Source organism: Panthera pardus, unplaced genomic scaffold (genome assembly GCF_024362965.1).
Source record: "Panthera pardus isolate Hobbes unplaced genomic scaffold, ASM2436296v1 HiC_scaffold_6, whole genome shotgun sequence".
Classification (NCBI taxonomy): Eukaryota; Metazoa; Chordata; class Mammalia; order Carnivora; family Felidae; genus Panthera; species Panthera pardus.
This window is the reverse complement of record NW_026526991.1, coordinates 60,065,893-60,088,782: the sequence shown is the minus strand read 5'-3', so window position 1 is coordinate 60,088,782 and position 22,890 is coordinate 60,065,893. Positions and strand designations below refer to the sequence as shown.

General features: G+C 36.1%; 2 protein-coding genes across 4 annotated transcripts in view; one reads left to right on the top strand and one right to left on the bottom strand.

Annotated features, from left to right (window-relative positions):
* The window catches only part of LOC109270281 (olfactory receptor 6C1-like), a 155,611-nt gene that overhangs the window by 20,927 nt on the left and 111,794 nt on the right, over window positions 1–22,890 (top strand). The window lies entirely within an intron of this gene.
* Window positions 12,293–13,228, bottom strand: LOC109270289 (olfactory receptor 6C74-like). Its single transcript, XM_053894857.1, is given in 3 exon segments — window positions 12,293–12,567; window positions 12,570–13,000; window positions 13,002–13,228. Coding segments are annotated over 3 exon segments (933 nt in total).

Genomic DNA, 22,890 nt, shown 5'->3' with positions numbered 1-22,890 from the left:
TTTCCCAGAAGACCAACACAAACTCTCTACATGCACCACGTCTATTCACCATAGAGTGAAGCAAAGCTTCACCTCTAGAAGAAATAAGATCTAGACTCTTTTAACAAGCAGACTAAAACATACCTAGTTAAAACTTTCCAGACATGGAAAAGGTCCAAATGCTCCCCACCTTAGGCAAGGAGGAACTCTGCAGAAGACTGACCTTAGGGAAACACAGCTAAAACACAACATCAGAGGGGCACCTGGGTGGCTCAGGTCATGGTCTCACAACTTGTGAGTTCAAGCCCCACGTTGGGTTCTGTGCTGGCAGGTCAGAGCCTGGGGCTTGCTTTGGATTCTGTGTCTCCCTCTCTCTCTCTCTGTACCCATCCCCTGCTTTCACTCTGTCTCTCAAAAATAAATAGAGTTTTTTAATTCTCTATTTTGGGATAGCAAACTTGAACTGCTATCCCAGTTTTTTTAATAGTTAAAAAAACACACAACAGAGTGCACACAGCATATACTACAAACACTTCCTGAAGAGCCAGGCATTGGACAGTATAGGACCTCTTCGCAACATAGCCATTATTCTCAGAAGCAGGAAACATAGCAGCCTTTCCTAACACAGAGAAAACAAGGACCTAGACAAAATGCCCAGATGGAATAATTCATCTAGAAAGAAAGAACATGAAGAGGTCACAGCCAGGGACTCCACGAAAACTTGCTAGAACTGATACACAAATTCAGTTGCAGATATAAAATCCACGTACAGAGATCTGTTGCATTTCCATACACCAATAATGAAGAAGCAGAAAAAAAAATTAAGGAATCATTCCCATTTACTATTGCACCCAAAACAATAAGATACCTATGAATAAACCTAACCAAAGAGGTAAAAGATCTGTACTCCAAAAATTTTAACTTATGAAAGAAATTGAAGACGAGACAAAGAAATGGGAAAACACTCCATGCTTATGGATTAGAAGAACAAACACTGTTAAAATGTCTATACTACCCAAAGCAATGTGCACATTTAATGGAATTCCTATCAAAAGACCACCAGCATTTTCCACAGAGTGGAACAAACAATCTTAAAGTTTGCATAGTACAACAAAGACCCCTGAGTAGCCAAAGCAATTCTGAAAAAGAAAAGCAAAGCTGGAGGCATCACAATTCCAGACTTTAAGCTACACTACAAAGCTGTAGCCCTCAAGACGGTATGGTACTGGCAAAAACAGACAAATACATCAAGAGAACTGAACAGAAACCCAGAAATGGACCTACAGCTATATGGTCAACTAATATTTGACAAAGCAGGAAAGAATATCCAGTGGAAAAAAGACAGTCTCTTCAACAGATGGTGTTGGGAAAACTGGACAGCAACATGCAAAATAATGAAACTGGACCACTTTCTTACACCATAAACAAAAATAAATTCAAATGGATCAAAGACCTAATTGTGACACAGGAAACCAACCAAATCCTAGAAGAGATCACAGACAGTAACCTCTTTGACTTTGTCTGGAGCAACTTCTTACTAGACATGTCACTGCAGGCAAGGGAAACAAAAGCAAAAATAAGCTATTGGGATTTCATCAACATAAAAAAGTTTCTGCACAGCAAAGGAAATAATCAACAAAACTAAAAGGAAGCCTACAGAATGGGAGAAGATATTTTCAAATGACGTATCTGATAAATATAAAGAACTTAAACTCAACACCTCAAAACCAAATAATCAAGTTAAGAAATGGTCAGGAGACATCAATAAACATTGTCCTCAAATAAGACATCCAGATGGCCAACAGACACATGAAAAGATGCTCAACATCACTCATCATCAGGGAAATACAAATCAAAATCACTATGAAATACCATATAAAACCTGGCAGAATGACTACAATTAACAGCACAAGAAACAACAGGAGTTGGCAAGAATGTGCAGAAAGGGGCACCCTCTTACACTGTTTGTGGGAATGCAAAGTGGTGCAGCAACTCTGGAAAACAGTAAAGAGGTTCCTCAAAAAATTAAAAACAGAACTACCTGTGACCCAGAAATTGCCTTACTGGGTATTTATTCAAAGGATACAAAAATACTGATTTGAAAGGGCATTTGCACCCCCAAATTTATAGCACCATTATGAACAACAGCCGAATTATGGAAAGAGCTCAAATTCCGATTGACTGATGATTGGACAAAGAAGATGTGGTATACATATATACAGTGGAATATTACTCACCCATCAAAAATAATGAAATCTTTCCAACTGCAATGATGTGGATGGAGCTAGAGCATATTATGCTAAAGTAAATAAGTCAGTCAGAGAAAGACAAATACCATATGATTTTACTCACATGTCGAATTTAAGAAATAAAACATATGAACATACGTGATATAAAAAAGAGAGAGGAAGGTAAACCAAAGATACCTATAGCTATAGAAAACAATATGAGGGTTGCTGCAGGGGATGTGGATGGAGGATGGGATAAATGTGTGATGGGCATTAATGAGGGCAATCCTTGAAATGCGCACTGAGTTTTATGTAAGCAAAGAATCACTAGTTTCTACTCTTGAAAACATTATTCAGTGTATGTTAACCAGAATTTAAATAAAAACTTTTGAAAAAGAATATGAAAAGCATATTAACAGTATCTATGGTGTTAACAAGTTTATAAGCTTAAATCATATTCTTTCCCAACTTCATACTAAACTTTAAATTTTTATAATCAGATATCCTCAGGCAGGGTGTCCATAACTTGGACCTATATGTAAGGCAAAACTCTGAAACTCCTAAAAGCACAGAGAAAACCTAGATAATTTTGATTTTGGCAGTGATCTTTTAGATACCACATGAAAGTTATGATCCATGAAAGAAATGATGGGTAAGATGGATTTCATTAAAATTAAAAACTTCTGCTGTGCAAAAGATAGTGTCAAGAAAATGAGAAGACAAGTCACATACAGGGTGACAATATTTACATAAAATACATGTGAAAAGTAACTCAAATATACAAAAACTCTTAGAATTCAACAATGAAAATGAGAAATTGAGCAGGGAAGATGGCAGCGTAGGGGGACGCTGGGCTCACCTCATCCTGCTAATCACTTAGATTCCACCCACATCTGCCTAAATAACCCAGAAAACCACCAGAAGACTAGCAGAACTAACTCTCCAGAGCCAAGCATAGAGAAGAGGCCCACAGAAGAGGGTAGGAAGGGCGGAGAGGCGGTAGTGCTACATGGACTGGTGGCAGGGATCTGGGGCGGTGGAGGGGCAGCCCACCCAGCAAGGCAGAAACCCGGAGTCTGGCTTGCAAAAGCGGAGGGGCAGGACTGCGTAAGTTCTGACAGCCAGCAGGACTTAACATCTGGAATGTTAAAAGTCAACAGTTCTGCTCTTGGAGAGTGGGGAGAGCGAGAGGACACTGGGAAGGAGAGTTGTTGAGCCCCAGAAGGACAGAGCTCAGTGGGGAAACAAAGGCGCTGGTAAGCGCCATCTCCCTCTCCCATCCCCCACCCACAATTCCAAAGGGAACCAGTTCCCATCACCAAACTTGCTTGCACCATGCACATGCCCAACACTGTGCTTCTGTGGATCCATCCCTCCTATGGTCCTGACTCCCTCCCAATGCTGCAGGGCCCCTCCCGCAGGGGACCATGGACAGCAAAGAAAGCTAAGCCTGCCCCTCCCACACCCTGGCTAATATGCCAGATCCTGTCCAAACAGCACTACAAGCCTGGCAGTGTGCAAGTAGCCCTGAAAGGGGCCACCCACAGTGAGTCCTGCCCCTGGGAGAGGTGAAGATAAGGTACATACCAGTCTGACTGTGACTCCAGCGGTGGGCTAGGGGCAGACATCGGGTCTGACTGCGGTCCCTCCCACCAACACAAGTTACTCCGGACAGCACAGAAGTGCCCTGCATTTGGAGCGACTGCAGGGACTACCCAAAATGACGAATCAGAAGAAGTCCCCTCAAAAGAAACCCCAGGAAGTAGTGAAAGCTAACAAACTGATAAAAAACAATTTAAGCAATATAACAGAACAAGAATTTAGAATAACAGTCATAAAATTAATCACTGGGCTTGAAAAAAACATAGAGCAAGCAGAGAATCTATTGCTACAGAGATCAAGGGACTAAGAAATAGTCATGAGGACCTAAAAAATGCTATAAATGAGGTGCAAAATAAAATGGAGGTGGCCATACACGGATGGAAGAGGCAGGGGAGAGAATAGGTGAATTAGAAGATAAAATTATGGAAAAAGAGGAAGCTGAGAAAAAAAAAAATCCAGGAGTATGAGGGGAGAATTAGAAAACTAAGTGATACAATCAAAAGGAACAATATCCGTACAATAGGAATTCCAGAAGAGGAAGAGAAAGAGAAAGGGGCTGAAGGTGTACTTGAATGAATCATAGCTGAGAACTTCCCTGATCTGGGGAAGGAAAAAGGCATTGAAATCCAAGAGGCACAGAGAACTTCCTTCAGACATAACTTGAATCGATCTTCTGCACGATATATCATAGTGAAAATGGCAAAATACAAGGATAAAGAGAAAATTCTGAAAGCAGCTAGGGATAAACACACTCTAACATATAAACGGAGACCCGTAAGAGTAGTGGCAGACCTATCTACTGAAACTTGGCAGGCCAGAAAGGAATGGCAGGAAATCTTCAATGTGATAAACAGAAAAAATATGCAGCCGCGAATCCTTTATCCAGCAAGTCTGTCATTCAGAATAGGAGGAGAGATAAAGGTCTTCCCAAACAAACAAAAACTGAAGGAATTCATCACCACTAAACCAGCCCTACAAGAGATTCTAAGGGGGATTCTGTGAGTGAAATATTGCAAGGACCACAAAGTACCAGAGACATCACTACAAGCATGAAACCTACAGACATCACAATGACTCTAAACCCATATCTTTCCATAATAACACTGAATGTCAATGGATTAAATGCTCCAACCAAAAGACATAGGGTATCAGAATGGATAAAAAAAACAATACCCATCTATTTGCTATCTACAAGAGACTCATTTTAGACCTGAGGACACCTTCAGATTGAGAGTGAGGGGATGGGGAAATATTTATCATGCCACTGGAAGTCAAAAGAAAGCTGGAGTAGCCATACTTATATCAGACAAACTAGACTTTAAATTAAAGGCAGTAACAAGAGATGAAGAAGGACATTATATAATAATTGCAGGGTCTATCCATCAGGAAGAGCTAACATTTATAAATGTCTATGTGCCGAATACGGGAGCCCCCAAATATATAAACAATCACAAACATAAGCAACCTTATTAAGAATGTGGTAATTTCAGGGGACTTTAGTATCCCACTTACAACAATGGATAGATCATCTAGACACAGGATCAATAAAGAAACAAGGGCCCTGAATGATATATTGGACCAGATGGACTTGACAGATATATTTAGAACTCTGCATCCCAAAGCAACAGAAGGCACTTTCTTCTCGACTGCATATGGAACGTTCTCCAAGATAGATCACATACTGGGTCACAAAACAGCCCTTCATAAGTATACAAGAACTGAGATCATACCATGCATACTTTCAGACCACAATGCTATGAAGCTTGAAATCAACCACAGGAAAAAGTCTGGAAAACCTCCAAAAGCATGGGGGTTAAAGAAGACCCTACTAAAGAATGAATGGGTCAACCAGGCAATTAGAGAAGAAATTTAAAAATATATGGAAACAAATGAAAATGAGAATACAACAATCCAACACTTTGGGATGCAGAGAAGGCAGTCCTGAGAGGAAAATACATTGCAATCCAGGCCTATCTCAAGAAACAAGAAAAATCCCAAATACAAAATCTAACAGCACACTTAAAGGAAACAGAAGCAGAAAAGCAAAGACACCCCAAACCCGGCAGAAGAAGAGAAATAATAAAGATCAGAGCAGAAATAAACAATATAGAATCTAAAAAGACTGTAGAGCAGATCAATGAGACCAAGAGTTGGTTTTTTGAAAAAATAGACAAAATTGATAAACCTCTAGCCAGGCTTCTCAAAAAAAAAGAAAGAAAGGTGGGAGGAGAGTACCCAAATAGATAAAATCATGAATGAAAATGGAAGTATTAAAACCAATCCCTCAGAAATACAAGCAATTACCAGGGAATACTATGAAAAATTATATGCCAACAAACTGGACAACCTGGAAGAAATGGACAAATTCCTAAGCACTCACACACTTCCAAAACTCAAACAGGAAGAAATAGAAAACTTGAACAGACCCATAACCAGCAAAGAAGTTGAATCAGTTATCAAAAATCTCCCAACAAATAAGAGTCCAGGACCAGATGGCTTCCCTGGGGAATTCTACCAGACATTTAAAGCAGAGATAATACCTATCCTTCTCAAGCTGTTACAAAAAATAGGGAAGGAAAACTTCAAGACTCATTCTATGAAGCCAGCATTACTTTGATTCCTAAACCAGACAGAGACCCAGCAACAAAAGAGAATTACAGGCCAATATCCCTGATGAATATGGATGCAAAAATTCTCAATAAGATACTAGCAAATCGAATTCAACAGCATATAAAAAGAATTATTCACCATGATCAAGTGGGATTCATTCCTGGGCTGCAGGGCTCATTCAACATTCACAAATCAATCAATGTGATACATCACATTAATAAAAGAACATTATGATCCTGTCAATCGATGCAGAAAAAGCATTTGACAAAATTTAGCATCTTTTCTTAATAAAAACCCCTGAGAAAGTCAGGATAGAAGGAACATACTTAAACATCATAAAGCCATTTATGAAAAGCCCACAGCTAATATTATCCTCAATGGGAAAAACTGAGAGCTTTCCCCCTGAGATCAGGAACATGACAGGGATCTCCACTCTCTACCGCTGTTGTTTAACATAGTGTTGGAAGTACTAGCATCAGCAATCAGACAACAAAAGGAAATCAAAGGCATCAAAATTGGCAAAGATGAAGTCAAGCTTTCACTTTTTGCAGATGACATGATATTATACATGGAAAATCCGGTAGACTCCACCAAAAGTCTGCTAGAACTGATACATGAATTCAGCAAAGTTGCAGGATACAAAATCAATGTACAGAAATCAGTTGCATTCTTATACACTAATAATGAAGCAATAGAAAGACAAATAAACTGATCCCATTCACAGTTGCACCAAGAATCATAAAATACCTAGGAATGAACCTAACCAAAGATGTAAAAGATCTGTATGCTGAAAACTATAGAACGCTTATGTAGGAAATCAAAGAAGATACAAAGAAATGGAAAAACATCCATACTCATGGATTGGAAGAATAAATATTGTCAAAATGTCAATACTACCCAAAGCTATCTACACATTCAATGCAATCCCAATCAAAATTGCACCAGCATTCTTCTCAAAGCTAGAACAAGCAATCCTAAAATTTGTGTGAAACCACAAAAGACCCTGAATAGCCAAAGTAATATTGAAGAAGAAGACCACAGCGGGAGGCATCACAATCCCAGACTTTAGCCTCTACTACAAAGCTGTAATCATCAAGATAGCATGGTATTGGCCCAAAAACAGACACATAGACCAATGGAATAGAATAGAAACTCCAGAATTGGACCCACAAAGGTATGGCCAACCAATCTTTGACAAAGCAGGAAAGAATATCAATGGAAAAAAGACAGTCTCTTTAACAAATGGTGCTGGGAGAACTGGACAGCAACATGCAGAAGCATGAAACTAGACCACTTTCTTACACCACTCACAAAAATAAACTCAAAATGGATGAAGGACCTGAATGTGAGATAGGAAACCATCAAAACCCTAGAGGAGAAAGCAGGAAAAGACCTGTCTGACCTCAGCCGTAGCAATTTCTTACTTGACACATCTCCAAAGGCAAGGGAATTAAAAGCAAAAATGAACTTATGGGACCTCATGAAGATAAGAAGCTTCTGCACAGCAAAGGAAACAGTCAACAAAACTAAAAGGCAAACGATGGAATGGGAAAAGATATTTTTAAATGACATATCGGACAAAGGGCTAGTATCCAAAATCTATAAAGAACTCACCAAGCTCCACACCTGAAAAACAAGTAATCCAGTGAAGAAATGGGCAGAAAACATGTATAGACTCTTTTCTAAGAAAGACATCCGGATGGCCAACAGGCACATGAAAGGATGCTCAACGTCGCTCCTTATCAGGGAAATACAAATCAAAACCACACTCAGATATCACCTCACGCCAGTCCGAGTGGCCAAAATGAACAAATCAGGAGACTATAGATGCTGGTGAGGATGTGGAGAAACGGGAACCCTCTTGCACTGTTGGTGGGAATGCAAACTGGTGCAGCCACACTGGGAAACAGTGTGGAGGTTCCTCAAAAAATTAAAAATAGATCTACCCTGAGACCCAGGAATAGCACTTCTAGGAATTTACCCAAAGGATGCAGGAGGGCTGATGCATAGGGGCACTTGTACCCCAATATTTATAGCAGCACTTTCAACAATAGCCAAGTTATGGAAAGAGCATAAATTTCTATCAACTGATGAATGGATAAAGAAGTTGTGGTTTATATACACAATGGAATACTACTTGGAAATGAGAAAGTATGAAATATGGCCTTTCGTAGCAATGCGGATGGAAATGAGTATTATGCTAAATGAAATAAGTCATACAGAGAAAGATAGATACGATATGTTTTCACTCGTATGTGGATCCTGAGAAACTTAACAGAAGACCATGGGGGAGGGGAAGGAAAAAAAAAGTTAGAGAGGGAGGGAGCCAAGCCATAAGAGACTCTAAAAACAGCATAAACTGAGGGTTGATGGGGAGTGGCAGGGAGAGGGGGGTGGGTGATGGGTATTGAGGAGGGCACCTGTTGGAAGGAGCAATGGGTGTTTTATGGAAACCAATTTGACAATAAATTTCATATTAAAAAACAATGAAAATGAACAAGATTAGAAACTGGACCAAAGATCTTAACAGATACCTCACCAAAGATGATACATAGATGGAAAATAAGCACATGAAAAGAAGATCCACATCATATATCATCAGGGAGATGTAAATGAAAACAAGGAGAAACCACTGCACACATATTAAAATGGCCAACCCTAGAACACTTAAATCAGCAAAGGTGATGAGGATGTGAAGCAACAGGAACTTTCATTTTTTTGCTGATAGAATGCAAAATGGTACAGCAACTTTGGAAGACATTTGGTGGTTTCTTACAAATTAAACACTCTTACCATATGATCCAGTAATCGCCCATCTCAGTATTGACTCACCAAAATAGATCACACAAAAACCTGCACACAGATCCTTATAGCAGCTTTATCCATAATTGCCCAAACTTGGAAGCAGCTAAGATACCCTTTAGTAGGTAAATGGGCAAACTATGATGCATCTAGAAAATCGAATATTATTCAATCCTAAAAAAGAAATGAGCTATCAAACCATGAAAAGACATGAAGGAAACCCAAGTGCATGTCACTAAGTGAAAGAAGCTAATCTGAAAAAGCTACATATTTTATGATTCCAACTATATAACATTCTGCAAAAAAGAAAAACTATGATCACGATAAAATAAGCAGTTTTTGGGGAGTGAGGGGTGAGAAGTGATGAATAGGCAGGGTACAAAGGATTTATATCTATATATCTATGTATATCACCTATATATCTATATATCTTCCATCTATATCATCTGTCAACCTACATATCTATCTATCAGTAAGTATACTCTTGTCCAGACCTATAGAATGTAGATTCACCAAGAGTAAACCTTAATGTAAACTATGGACTTTAGGTAACTATGCTGTGTTAATGTAGGTTCACCAATTATAAGAAACATATCACCCTGCTGAGGGATATTGTAAATGGGGGAGGCTATGCATGTTTGAGGTCCATGGTTATATGGGAAATCTCTATACCTTCTTTTCAATTTTGTTGTAAACCTAAAACTGCTTTAAAATTAACACATTTAAAAACTTGTACTTTTCTGGGACAAATTTCTAGAAATACTTGGCCTGGTGGTATTCAGATAAACATTAAGTAAAAACCTAATAGATAAAAAATATAGGGAATGAAATTCTTCTTGGTTTTCATTTTCTCTTGCTTAATACCTGAGGACAAAGCCACCAACGGCCAAGAGATACACAGTGGAGTAGAGAGAACATTTAGCAGATACAACAATTAAAAAGACTCATCTTGGTTATGAGTATAGAAAATCCAACCTGAAATTCCACAGGATGCTAGCTTTTGTTATTTTTGGTTACTGAAAATGAAAAAAATGAAGTTATTGGTATTCATACTCTCTTATTTTTTTTTTCCTTTTTGGTTCTGCCTTTCTTTACTCTGGCTTCATAGTGAGGTATACATGTTCTATTTAATGGATCCCTGAAAGTTCTGTATTTATTTTTTATAGCTGTAAACATACAGTAAAGAATATTCTAATATTTACAAAAATTTATTAAATTGTATTTTACTGAACTGACTTTGGTCTCATGCCTAACAGTAATTTAGTTGTTTGTAGAGAGAATATGGTCATCTGTAAAGCCTAGGATAGAAGTGTAACCTTGAGCTAATCAGAGAGTCCAATGCCTTGATTGGCTAACTGTGGTTTATGGACTCATACACAAATTATGGAAATCATCCTACCAAAAGAAAAAAAAAGAAATTATTGAGTTAGATATAGAGATAAGTATGTTTGTGTGTGTGTGTATGCACGTGTGCATGAGAGAAATAGAGACAGAGATAGAGACTGAGTGGGAGAGAGAGAGATTATCTTGGGCATACAAAAGCAATGATCTACTTCAGGACAATTTGACTCTATGACTCGACAGCAGGTCATATAGTAAAACTGTAAGAAGCACCCTATAAGTACATAATTGCTATATTACAAAGCTTTCTAGATTTTTAAGTGGCATGTCACATATATAAAATAACAAGACACTACAGTAAACTACAATACCAGCCAACATAACCAGCTTGAGAGTCTCTTATTGCACCTCTACATCCAACCCCAAAACTGAAGCCATAATCATTTTGGTATACGTGTAAACGACTCTTTGCCACAAACTGATTGTGAAGTGCTGGTACCATAGACATAGCCTCTGGAATCAAGCAGAAATGATTTCAATTCTATCTTTCTTACTAGTCATGTGACCAGGAGTAACTTATTGTACCTCTTAGAAGATCATTTTTTCCACAAGATAAAATCAGAATAATTTATGCTATAAATTTTGTATTGTTTCATTTTTTAATATGGATAGTATACTTATACTTATTTTATACTTTCAAATTAGCCTTAAAAACATCACAGAATAAAATACCTGGTTATTATTACATTATAAATGTAGACTCTAAGGAAAACAATTATAACACGAATAAGGAATAGCTGTTAAAGTATCAAATGTGATCTGTCTAGGCAGCATTTTATTCTTAATCAAAGTTACCCAGATTAAGTACACTTACATGAGTCAGTATTTACTTATTATATAGAATAAAATGTAGTATGAAATATATATACCATATTTTTTATTACACTAGCCTAGTGGGATTTCTTTTTAAATTCTCAAATTGGCATTTTAATCTCAATTTCTACTCTTAAATATATTTATTTAAAAACAGTAGAGAATGGGGTGCCTGGGTGGCTCCGTCGGTTGGGCGGCCGACTTCGGCTCAGGTCATGATCTCGCAGTCCGTGAGTTCAAGCCCTGCGTTGGGCTCTGTGCTGACAGCTCAGAGCCTGGAGCCTGCTTCAGATTCTGTGTCTCCCTCTCTCTGACCACCGCCTCCCCCCCGTTCATGCTCTGTCTCTCTCTGTCTCAAAAATAAATAAACGTTAAAAAAAAATTTTTAAAAAAAACAGTAGAGAATGAATATCAAGACATAAAAAGCCAAACAAAGGAAAAATCCCAAGGAAGACACATCATTTAGTTGTTTTGAATTTATCAAGAGTTTACAGAAAATCAAATATAAGGACAAAATATACTGCACATGCATGGAAATAATTAAGTCTCCATGATCTAATGCATAAAGTTGATGAAAACAATCTTTCATATATTTGCTACAATTAAGTGGAAGAAGAGGAGAGGAAAGGGTCAAATTTGAGAATGCTTACAATGGAACAGAAAAATAAAGTGTCAGTATTTTGAACAGGAAGGCATATATTGAGAAAAAAGAGCCAATGTAAACATCATGATACTTCAGAAATAAGTGAAAGAACAAGTATGATTATATATTGGATGATGCAATAGTGACATTGGGACCCAATCTAAACACTTCCTTTGCAGATTGCCTTATAAATTTCCTTATAAACCTCATGATTCTACTTGGATAAAGACAGGACTCTTTGTAGCAAGTTCTTAAATGCTTGCTTCACCCGTTGGTTCCTTAGAGTGCAAATAAAAGTGTTCAAAAGTGGTGCGACTGAGGTATTGAGAGTTGCTACTCCCTTCATTAAGGATATCCTCTGTTTGACCGAGGGTTTAATGTACATGAAGATGCAGCTGCCATATGAGAGGGAGATGACAATCATGTGAGAAGAACAAGTGGAGAAAGCCTTTTTTCTCTGGTTGGCAGAAGGGATTTTTAAAATTGTCAGGCAATATATGTGTATGGTAGAATCAGTAATGCCAAGGTGACCAGCAGAGTCACCAAAGCTAAGACGAAACTCATAATTTCCAACACATGTGTATCTCTGCAGGAGATCTGCAGAAGGGGAGCAGTGTCACAGTAGAAATGATCAATGATATTGGAGTCACAGAAGTCCAGGCTTCTGTGGACTAAAATGAGTCCTGGAAAGATTACGAGGGAACCAGTGATCCAAGAGCTTAGGATCAGCTGGGTACAGATTTTGCTGCTCATGATGGTTGTATAATGCAGGGGCTTACAGATGGCAACATAACGATCATAGGACATGACAACCAGGAGATAAAATTCGGATGCTCCAAGAAGGAAGGCAAAAAATAACTGAGCTGCACAACAGTTATAGGAAATGGTTTTGTCCCCAGTTGCCATGCTTACAAGCAATTTGTAAATACACAGTTATATAAGAAATTTCTAAGAAGGAAAATTTTTGAAGAAAGAAATACATAGGGGTCTTGCGATGAGAACCCAGCAAAGTAAGGGTAATGATAATTAAGTTGCCTGAGATGCTTAGCAAGTAGGTGAGAAGCAGGAAGACGAATAGCACAATCTTCACCTTTGGGTCCTCTGTCAATCCTGCTAAGATAAATACTGTCACAGTTGTACGGTTTTCCATCATTACCTCCTATTATGCTTCTGTTCTGGTAAAAATATCAAGAAAAATTATGTAAAGATATCAATTGTAAAATATTAAAATAACAATGTCAAAATATTAGTATTTGCTATTAATTATATATACTAATGGGACATTGTTTGAAATGATTAATGTAAGATAAACTCTAATAAAAGCTCTTACTTTGCTTTTGAGAAATGATAATGATTTTCTACAAATCTGATGAAATAAAAAACTATCTCATAAATTATCTTTATATTTTGACTTAGGTATATTTATGGTAATGAGATGAAGAAATGAACATGTAGGTGAAAACAATATTTCCTCTTTTCTCAATATGTAAGAACTAAAATGTCATAATACTTATACTCAGCCTGATGATTATATAAATATCATTGCCTCAAGGAACTGGCCATGAATGCAACAGAGAAGCTAGATGATAGATATATAAATACTTATGATGGGTGAAAACAGAAATCCAGCTTTAGGTTGGAGATAATCCTGAAAGTCATTCAGTAGAACAACCAGAGCTCTTCAATGGTTTGGCCTTTGCCACATCTGCTCAGGTAATCAACATTCTGTCTTGGTCCTATCTGATTTTTATTTCTGTAAGTCAGTGTAGTCTGTTTTGTCTTTATTCCGCCTCTTCATTTTACCATCTCCTATGCCATTCATTAAATTCATCTGATTGTGTAGTAAACCTGACTTGAACAGAATCAAACAGATTCAGTTGTTTCTTCTGGTTACAGTTCTGAAAACAGGAAGAGAATCACAAAGTGAAATGCAAAATGAAGTGAATAAGAGTTCAGAAAGAAGGATAATGAAAAAGGGAAGAAAAGATAAAAGAAGTGGAAAAGAGGTAAGACAGTAAGGGAAGACCATAAATTTAAATACTTACCATTAGGATAGGATTTTTCTTCAGATGAGACAATGACTTGTATCTGGCTCTTGGCTTCTTACCTGATGTATAGAATTAGTTACGGCAAAGCTCTAATTTACTTCTACATAAGAGAGTACAGAGGAGAAACTGTAGGCAACTTTACTTGGATGACCAGTCACTTGGCAAGTGTTCAGACACTTGCAGGTAATACTGACTGCCTCCAAATTATATGGTATTCAAGAGCTAAGCCAATTCAAATGGAGTTGATTGTGTGGTTGAAAATTATATAAGCTCTCATTAAGCTAAATGTCATGAAAACTCCTAGGTATAAACATTTCATCCCTTGGGGGCAAGTTTCTTGTTTGATGACTTCATTGATGCTTCTTTAAGGACTTCATTATCAATACAAAACATTTATTAAACAATTTAATAGATCCATGGAGAATGCATTGTTATACACTGAGGCGTCAAAGCAGTATAAGTCAATGTCCCTGTCTATCGTGCTTTACCAACATATTGAGGAGACAGAATTTCTGCATGAATATAGCAATGTATAATGTGCCATAAATTTAAAGGTAAATGTAATTGCTTAGGGCAGTCAAGGGAGATTAATAAGAAAATATGTTTTAAAAAAAGATGGATCCAAAGCTGTCTTGGAGACATATTAGGAAGTAAAGTAAGGCATTTTAGGTAGGATAAGAAGTGTGGAAAAGGTACATAAAAATAAAAACTCATGAATTAATAAAAACTCATCAGAGAGAATATGATAACAGTTTTCTCCAGGGAATAGTTAAGGTTCTAGACATTCTAGCTATTAGTGCCAAAGTATAATAACGTTTTCCTAGTACTTACAAACATTCTCTAAAACCTAAGGGACAATTCCCAAGGAACTTAATTGTATTACAATGGCTATAGTCATCTGAGTCAAAAACAGACCCATCATCCCCACAAGTAAGAATGATATCAAATCAGACCTAGTTTTTCTCCTGCTAACCCAACTCCCTAGAGATACACTGGAACAGTGTATTATAATATGTTTAGCAAGCCTATTACTTTTATTTATGTTTACATTAAAACATGCAAGAGAATTTTCCCTCCTTTCAAAATCATGAACAATTGTTTTATTCAAAAATGGTATCATTTCAGTTCAAAACATTTGGAATGCAGGAAAGGCAATCCTAAGGGGAAGTATATAGCAATACAGGCCTAACTCAAGAAGCAAGAAACGTCTCAAATACACAACCTAACCTTACACCTAAAGGAGCTAGAAAAATAACAGAAAATAAAGCCTAGAGTCAACAGAAGAAGGGAAATAATAAATATTAGAGCAAAAGTAAATGATATAGAAAGAAACAAAAAAAAATAAAAAAAGTAGAACAGATCAACAAAATGAAGATCTGATTCTTTGAAAGAATTAATAAAATTGGTAAACTTCTAGCCAGGCTTATCAAAAAGAAAATTGAAAGGACTCAAATAAATAAAATCACAAATGAAAGAGGAGAGATAACAGCCAATACCATAGAAATATAAATAATTATAAGAGAATATTATGAAAAATTATATGACATCTAACTGGGCAATCTCAAAGTAATGGACAAATTCCTAGAAACATTCAAACTACCAAACTTTAAAGAAGAAATAAAAAATTTGAACAGACCCATAACCAGCAAAGAGATTGTATCAGTAACCAGAAATCTCCCAACAAACAAAAGTCCAGGGCCAGATGGCTTTTCAGGGGAATTGTGCCAGACATTTAAAGAAGATTTAATGTATATTCTTCTCATATTGTTCCAAAAAATAAAATGAAAAAAAAAAAACCCTCCAAACTCCTTCTACGAGGGTAACATTACCTTGATTCCAAAACCTGACAAACACCCCACTAAAAGAATTACAGGCCAACATCCCTGATGAACATGGATACAAAATTTCTCAACAAGATACTAGCAAATTGAATCCAACAGTACATTAAAAAGAATTATTCACCACAATCAAGTGGGATTTATTCCTGGGCTGTGTGTTCAATATTTGCAAATCAATCAATGTGATACACCATATTAATGTAAGAAAGTATAAGGACTATCTGATCCTCAGTAGATTCAGGAAAAGCATTTGACAAAATACAACATCACTTCTTGATAAAACCCTCAACAAAGTAGGGATAGAGGGGTAGAGAGAATGTACCTCATAAAGGCCATTTACAAAAGACCCACAGTTGACATCATCTTCAGTGGGAAAAAATTGAGAACTTTTCCTCTAAGGTCAGGAACAAGACAGTAATAGTGGCTCTCGTCATTACTATTTGACACAGTACTGGATGACTTAGCCTGGGCAATCAGAAAAAAAAAAAGGAATAAAAGGTATCCAGATAGTTAACGAAGAAGTCAAACTTTCACTATTTGCAGATGATGTGACACTTATGTTGAAAACCCAAAAGTCTCCACCAAAAAATTGCTAGAACTAATACACAAATTCAGCAAAGTTGCAGGATATAAAATCAATGTACAGAAACCTGTTGCATTACTATACACCAATAATGAAGAAGCAGAAATAGAAATCAAGGAATCAATCCCATTTACATCAGAAACCATAAGGTACCTAGGAATAAACCTAACCCAAGAGGTAAAAGATCTGTACTCTGAAAACTATAGAATACATATGAAGGAAATTGAAGAGGACACAAAGACATAGAAAAGCATTCCATGCTCATGGACTGGAAGAACAAACATTGTTAAAATATCTATACTACCCCAAAGAAATTTACACATTTAATGCAATTCTTATCAAAATACCACTAGTGTTCTTCATGGAGTTAGAACAAACAATCCTAAAATTTGTATGGAATCACAAAGGACCCCAAATAGACAAAGCAATGCAGAAAAAGAAAAGAAAAGCTGGAGGCATCATGATTCTGGACTTCAAGCTGTATTACAAAACTAGTCATCAAAACTGTCTGGTACTGGAATAAAAAGAGACACCGAGATCAGTAGAACACAATAGAAAACACCAGAAATGGACCCACAACTATATATTCAACTAACCTTTGACAAAACAGGAAATAATATCCAATTGAAAAAAGTCTCTTCAACAAATGGTGTTGGGAAAACTGGACAGCAACATGCAGAAGAATGAACATGGACCACTTTGTTACACCATACACAAAAGTAAATTCAAAATGGATGAAAGGAATGAGAGAAGATATTTGCAAATGACATATCAGATAAAGGGTATATCTATAAAGAATTCATCAAACTCAATACTCTAAAACCAAATAATCCATTTAGGAAATAAGGGGAAGACCTGAAAAGACATTTTTCCAAAGAAGACATCCAGATGGGCAACAGACACATGAAATAATGTTCAATATCACTCATCATCAGGGAAATACAAATCAAAACCACATTGAGACACCATCTCACAATTGCCAGAATTGCTAAATTTAAGAACACAAGAAGCAACAGGTGTTGGCAAGGATGTGGAGAAGGGGGATCTCTCTTACTTTATTGGTAGGATTGCAAACTGGTGCAACCACTCTGGAAAACAGTATGGAGGTTCCTCAAAAAGTTTAAAATAGAACTACCCTATGACACAATAATTGCACTACTAGGTATTAACCCAAAGGATACAAAAATACAGATTTGAAGGGATACATGAAGGGATAATTTCAGATCCTCTGTAATTAAAATAAAATCAGAATAACTTAAATATATTAATATAAATAAAGGACTCAGAGTTTTAGAGAGATTTATTTTCAAAATGTGGATTATAAATCAGTCTGCAAAACACTAAAATTTACAAACTATTATCCTTAAAGGTATATAAACAGAATTATTCAGGCAAAGTATTTTGTTTGTGATGGTCTCATTTTTATATTTCTATTGCAGGATGAAGCACTTAGATTTATATTTTTTTTTCTTTCCAAGCATCACACTGAAATGTGTAATTTTTATAATAAGTTTTAACACTTGTGGACATTTTGTGATTAGCTATTTCTAGCTTAGATCAACAATTTCTAAAAAAATTTTAATGTTTATTTATATTTGAGAGAGAAAGAGTGTGCAAGCAGAAGAGGGGCAGAGAGAGAGAGACAGACAGAGACAGAATCTGAAGCAGGCTTCAGGCTCTGAGCTGTCACCACAGAGCCTGATGCAAGGTTCAGACCCACAAACCCTGAGATCATGACCTGAGCCGAAACTGGACACTTAACCGACTGAGCCACACAGGTGTTACTAGATCAGCAATTTAAACTATCCAGGTATCTCTTTTATTCTTCATATTCAATGTGTTTTTAAGTCAATACAGCACAGTACTAAAATTAAGCAACTATTTATCCTATCAAGTGATTATGGTTTATTTCCAGGGAATTCTGTAAACTGTGTGCATATGTCTCCAAGGAATTCAGCTCAAAAAGCAATGTTTCCCTGAGGATCTTTGGCTTGCTTCCTATATAAGAGATGCCAAAATACACAGACTCCTTTTTATATCCTTCAACCGTGTTCTCAGAAGATTCTGTACAAAATGCAGTATCTTAAATGCACCCCGTTTACCTTCATTAATTTGTGAATACCTATTTATTGTGTGCTTGAAATGTATCAAGCACTGTTCTGTGTCCAGGGCATACGTCCTGAGAGCTCCCCTGCTCCCTTCTACCATGTGAGGACCTAGTTAAAAGTGTATGAAATCTATGCAGCAGGCTCTTACCAGACACCAGATCTGTTGGCACCCAGATCTTAGACTTTCTACCTCTAAAGCTGAGAAATAAATGTTTGTTGTTCAAGGCACCCAGTTACAGTATTTTGTGATAGCGCCAACAGACTAAGCAAAAATAAAAACAGAGAATTCATTGCCAACAGACTTGTCCTGCAAGAAATGTTAAACAAAGTTCTTTAGGAGGAATTCAAATGATATAGGTCAGAAATTCTGATCTACATCAAGAAAATAAGAGTGTTGAAGAAGTAAAGGGATAAGTACATTCAATTGCATTTTCTACAAAACTGACATTCTGTATAGCACCAACCATTTATTAAAATTAATTACAAATCCAATACCATGAGTATGTTTCTGTCTTTAATAATAGGCGATATTCTGAGATCCAAATTAGATTATCTCTGAACACCTTCCTCCTTCACTCCCTGTTTTCTTCTTCTTTATTTCCATCATATACTTTCCTACTTTCCTTTTCCATTATTTATTATTTCCTTCTTTCTTGCTTTAATCAACAGACAGTTTTAAGGAGAAACTTTATCTGACAAGATTGGCAAGTGGGGTTATAAAAATTTACAAAATGCCTTTCATAGTGGCAACCTGGACATGTGATGGCTTTGAAGAGTCAACGGTCCCAAAGTTCATACATTTGAAGAATGACATAAATTTACAGAATCAAGAAACCAAGCTAACTCCAAGCATGACTAAATGCCTAAACAAATCATAATCAAACTACTAAACACCGAAGACAATGAGAAAATCTCAAATCTGGCTAGAGATAAAGGACGAATTACATACTATGAATATTAGAGAACAAAGGCTTAAACAATTTCTGACTTCTTTTTTTTTTTTTTTTTTTAATTTTTTTTTCAACATTTTTTATTTATTTTTGGGACAGAGAGAGACAGAGCATGAACGGGGGAGGGGCAGAGAGAGAGGGAGACACAGAATCGGAAACAGGCTCCAGGCTCCGAGCCATCAGCCCAGAGCCTGACGCGGGGCTCGAACTCACGGACCGCGAGATCGTGACCTGGCTGAAGTCGGCCGCTTAACCGACTGCGCCACCCAGGCGCCCCAAGACTGCATATTTAAAATAAGCTTGAAATAAAATAAAAGTTCATCACAAAGAAATTTAAATATTCACATATTTAAAAGACTTTTAAAAATACTGTAACAAAAATTCTATCTTAAGTAAAAGTTCAGTGGATGGGCCGAACAGCAGAAAGATGATTATAAAAAAAAGTCAAAAAAAAGAGTTAACTTAGAGATTAATAGAGACCACTCAATTTGAAAAACAAAAAGTCAAATATATATATTTAACGAACACAGCCTCTGTGACCTATGGGACAATATCAAAAGATCTAACGTACGTGTGTAATTTGAATTTTAAAAAGCAGAGGATATTATAAGTCAGCACTGTCCAAAAAAATATAATGCAAAACACAAATGTAAGCAACATTTGTAATTTAAAATTTTCTAGTAACCTTATTTTTAAAAAGTAAAGAGAACAGGTGAAATTGATTTCAATAAGATATTTTAACCAAGTATACCCAAATGATTATCATTTCAACATCTAATACATATTTAAAAATTAAAAGATATTTTACTTTTTTTGTACTAAGTCTTTGAGATGTGAGGTACATTTACATTCACAGCACATCTCAGTTTGGACTAGCCACATTTCAATTTTTAGTGGCTACCAAATTAGATAGTGTAAACATAGATAATGTAAATGGTTTGTTGTTAATTTCTTCATTTTGGCTTCTCAGAAGCTTCAGACCAAATTCATGGTAAGTATGAAAAAACATGTGGAAATTAAAAAACACTCATAAACAACTAATGGGCCAAAGAAGAAGTTGCAAAGGAAATTCGAGAACACTTGAAGACAAATGAAAGCAAACACACAAGATACCAAAACTTATGAAATACAATGAAAGCAGTGTTCAGAGGCAAAATTATAGCTTTAAACATCTGCTTTAACAAAACAAACAAAAAAAAATAGCTCATATCAATAATCTAATTTCAAAATTCCAGATTTAAATTTAAAAAAGAGCAAAATTGGGGCACCTAGGTGGCTCAGTTGGTAAAGCTTCCAACTTCAGCTCAGGTCATAATCTCATGGTTGTGGGTTCAAGCCCCATGTCAGGGTCTGTGCTGACAGCTTGGAGCCTGGAGCCTACTTAAGATTCTGTGTCTCACTCTCTCTTTGAACCTCCCCTACTCATGCGTGCGCTCGCTCTCTCTCTCTCTCTCTCTCATTAAATGTTAAAAATTTTCAAATTAAAAAAGAGCAAAATAAACCCAAAACCAGCAGAAACAAGTAAATAATAGAGTGGAGATAAATGAAGTAGAAGAGAGGGAAAAATAGAGAAAAATCAACAAAACCGAAAGTTGGTTCTTTCAAAAGCTCAACAAAAGCAGACAAACCTTTAGCTTGATTGACAAGAAGAGAGGAGAGAAGGTTCAAATTGCTAAAATCAGGAATCAGAGTCATTATTAAGGAATATAATGGAATATATTCCATTATATAAATATTTATATTTATATAAATATATATTATATATTATGTATTTATATATATAAATTTATATATATAAATACATAATATATAATATATATTTATATGTTTATATATTATATATTTATATAAATAAATATAAAGGAATATAAGAATAAATACAAACAATTGTGCATGGACAAATTAGCATAATTGAAACATTTGTAAAAACCCACAAATTACCACTTAAGGTTGAACAGAATATCTAATACACCTGTAGTTATTAAGGAAATTGAATCAGTAATCTAAATAAAGAATATCCAAGACCAGATAAATGTTCCTGAAACTTTAATTTTTTTTTAATGTTTTACTTATTTTTGAGAGAGAGAGGGCAGGGGGAAGGGCAGAGAGAGAGGGAGACACAGAATCCAAAGCAGGCTCTAGGCTCTGAGCTGTCAGCACAGAGCCCAAAACGGGGCTTGAACTCACAAACCGTGAGATCATTACCTGAGCCAAAGTTGGATGTTTAATCAACTGAGCCACCCAGGTGCCCCCTGAAACTTTAAAGAAGAATTAAAGAATTAAATAATTTTAACTTCCAAATATTAGAGATTATAATGCCCTTCCTACTTGATTGCATGAGGACAGCACTATTCTGATTCTAAAGCCAGATAAAAACATCACAAAACAGAATAATACAGATCTATATCCCTTATGAATATAGATGAAAAAATCCTCAACAAAATATTAGCAAATCAAATTTAGCTGCATTTAAAGGTAATACACCATGATAAAATGGGATGTAATGTACAGTGATCCAACATACAACAATCAATTGGCATACACCAATGATAGAAGATAAAATAAAGGGAGAAAAAAAAAACCATGGTCATTACAACCGATGCAGGAAAAGTCTTTGAGAAGATTCAAATGATAAAACTTCATGATAAAAATATAGCAAACTTGGAATAGAAAGAAACTTCCTCAAACTGCTAAGTGTTCATGAAAACCCTACAGCTATTGTCACACTTAGTGGTGAAAGATTGAAAGCCTTCCCCAAACCTCCAGGACACAACAAGGATGTCTACATTCTCAACTGCTATTCATTATTGTGCTGGAAGTTCTAGCCAGAACGGTTAGATGAAAATAAATAAAAACACTTGAATTGGAAAGAACTTTAAGTTCTTTATGGAAAAATCAAATAGAAATGGAAAGTCCAGAATAATCTCATACATCAATAGCCAATCAATTTTCTCATAAGGTACATAGACTATTCAATGGAGGAAAGAATAGTCTCTTAAATGGTGCTGGGACAACTGGATAGCCACATGCTAAGAATAGTTAGAGCCCTAGGTCACCACTATTCACAAATTAACTCTAAGTATATCAATTACATAGAAGTAAGAGTAAACTATAAATTTCATAGCAGAAAATATAGAGGTCTATTTTCATAACTTTGATTTGGATTTAGCAGTTGATTCTTATGTATGACACCAAAACCATAAGCAACAAAAGAAAACATTAAATTGGACTTCATCTAAATTTTATGCATCAGAGGGCATTGTCATGAAAGTGTAAAGTAAACCT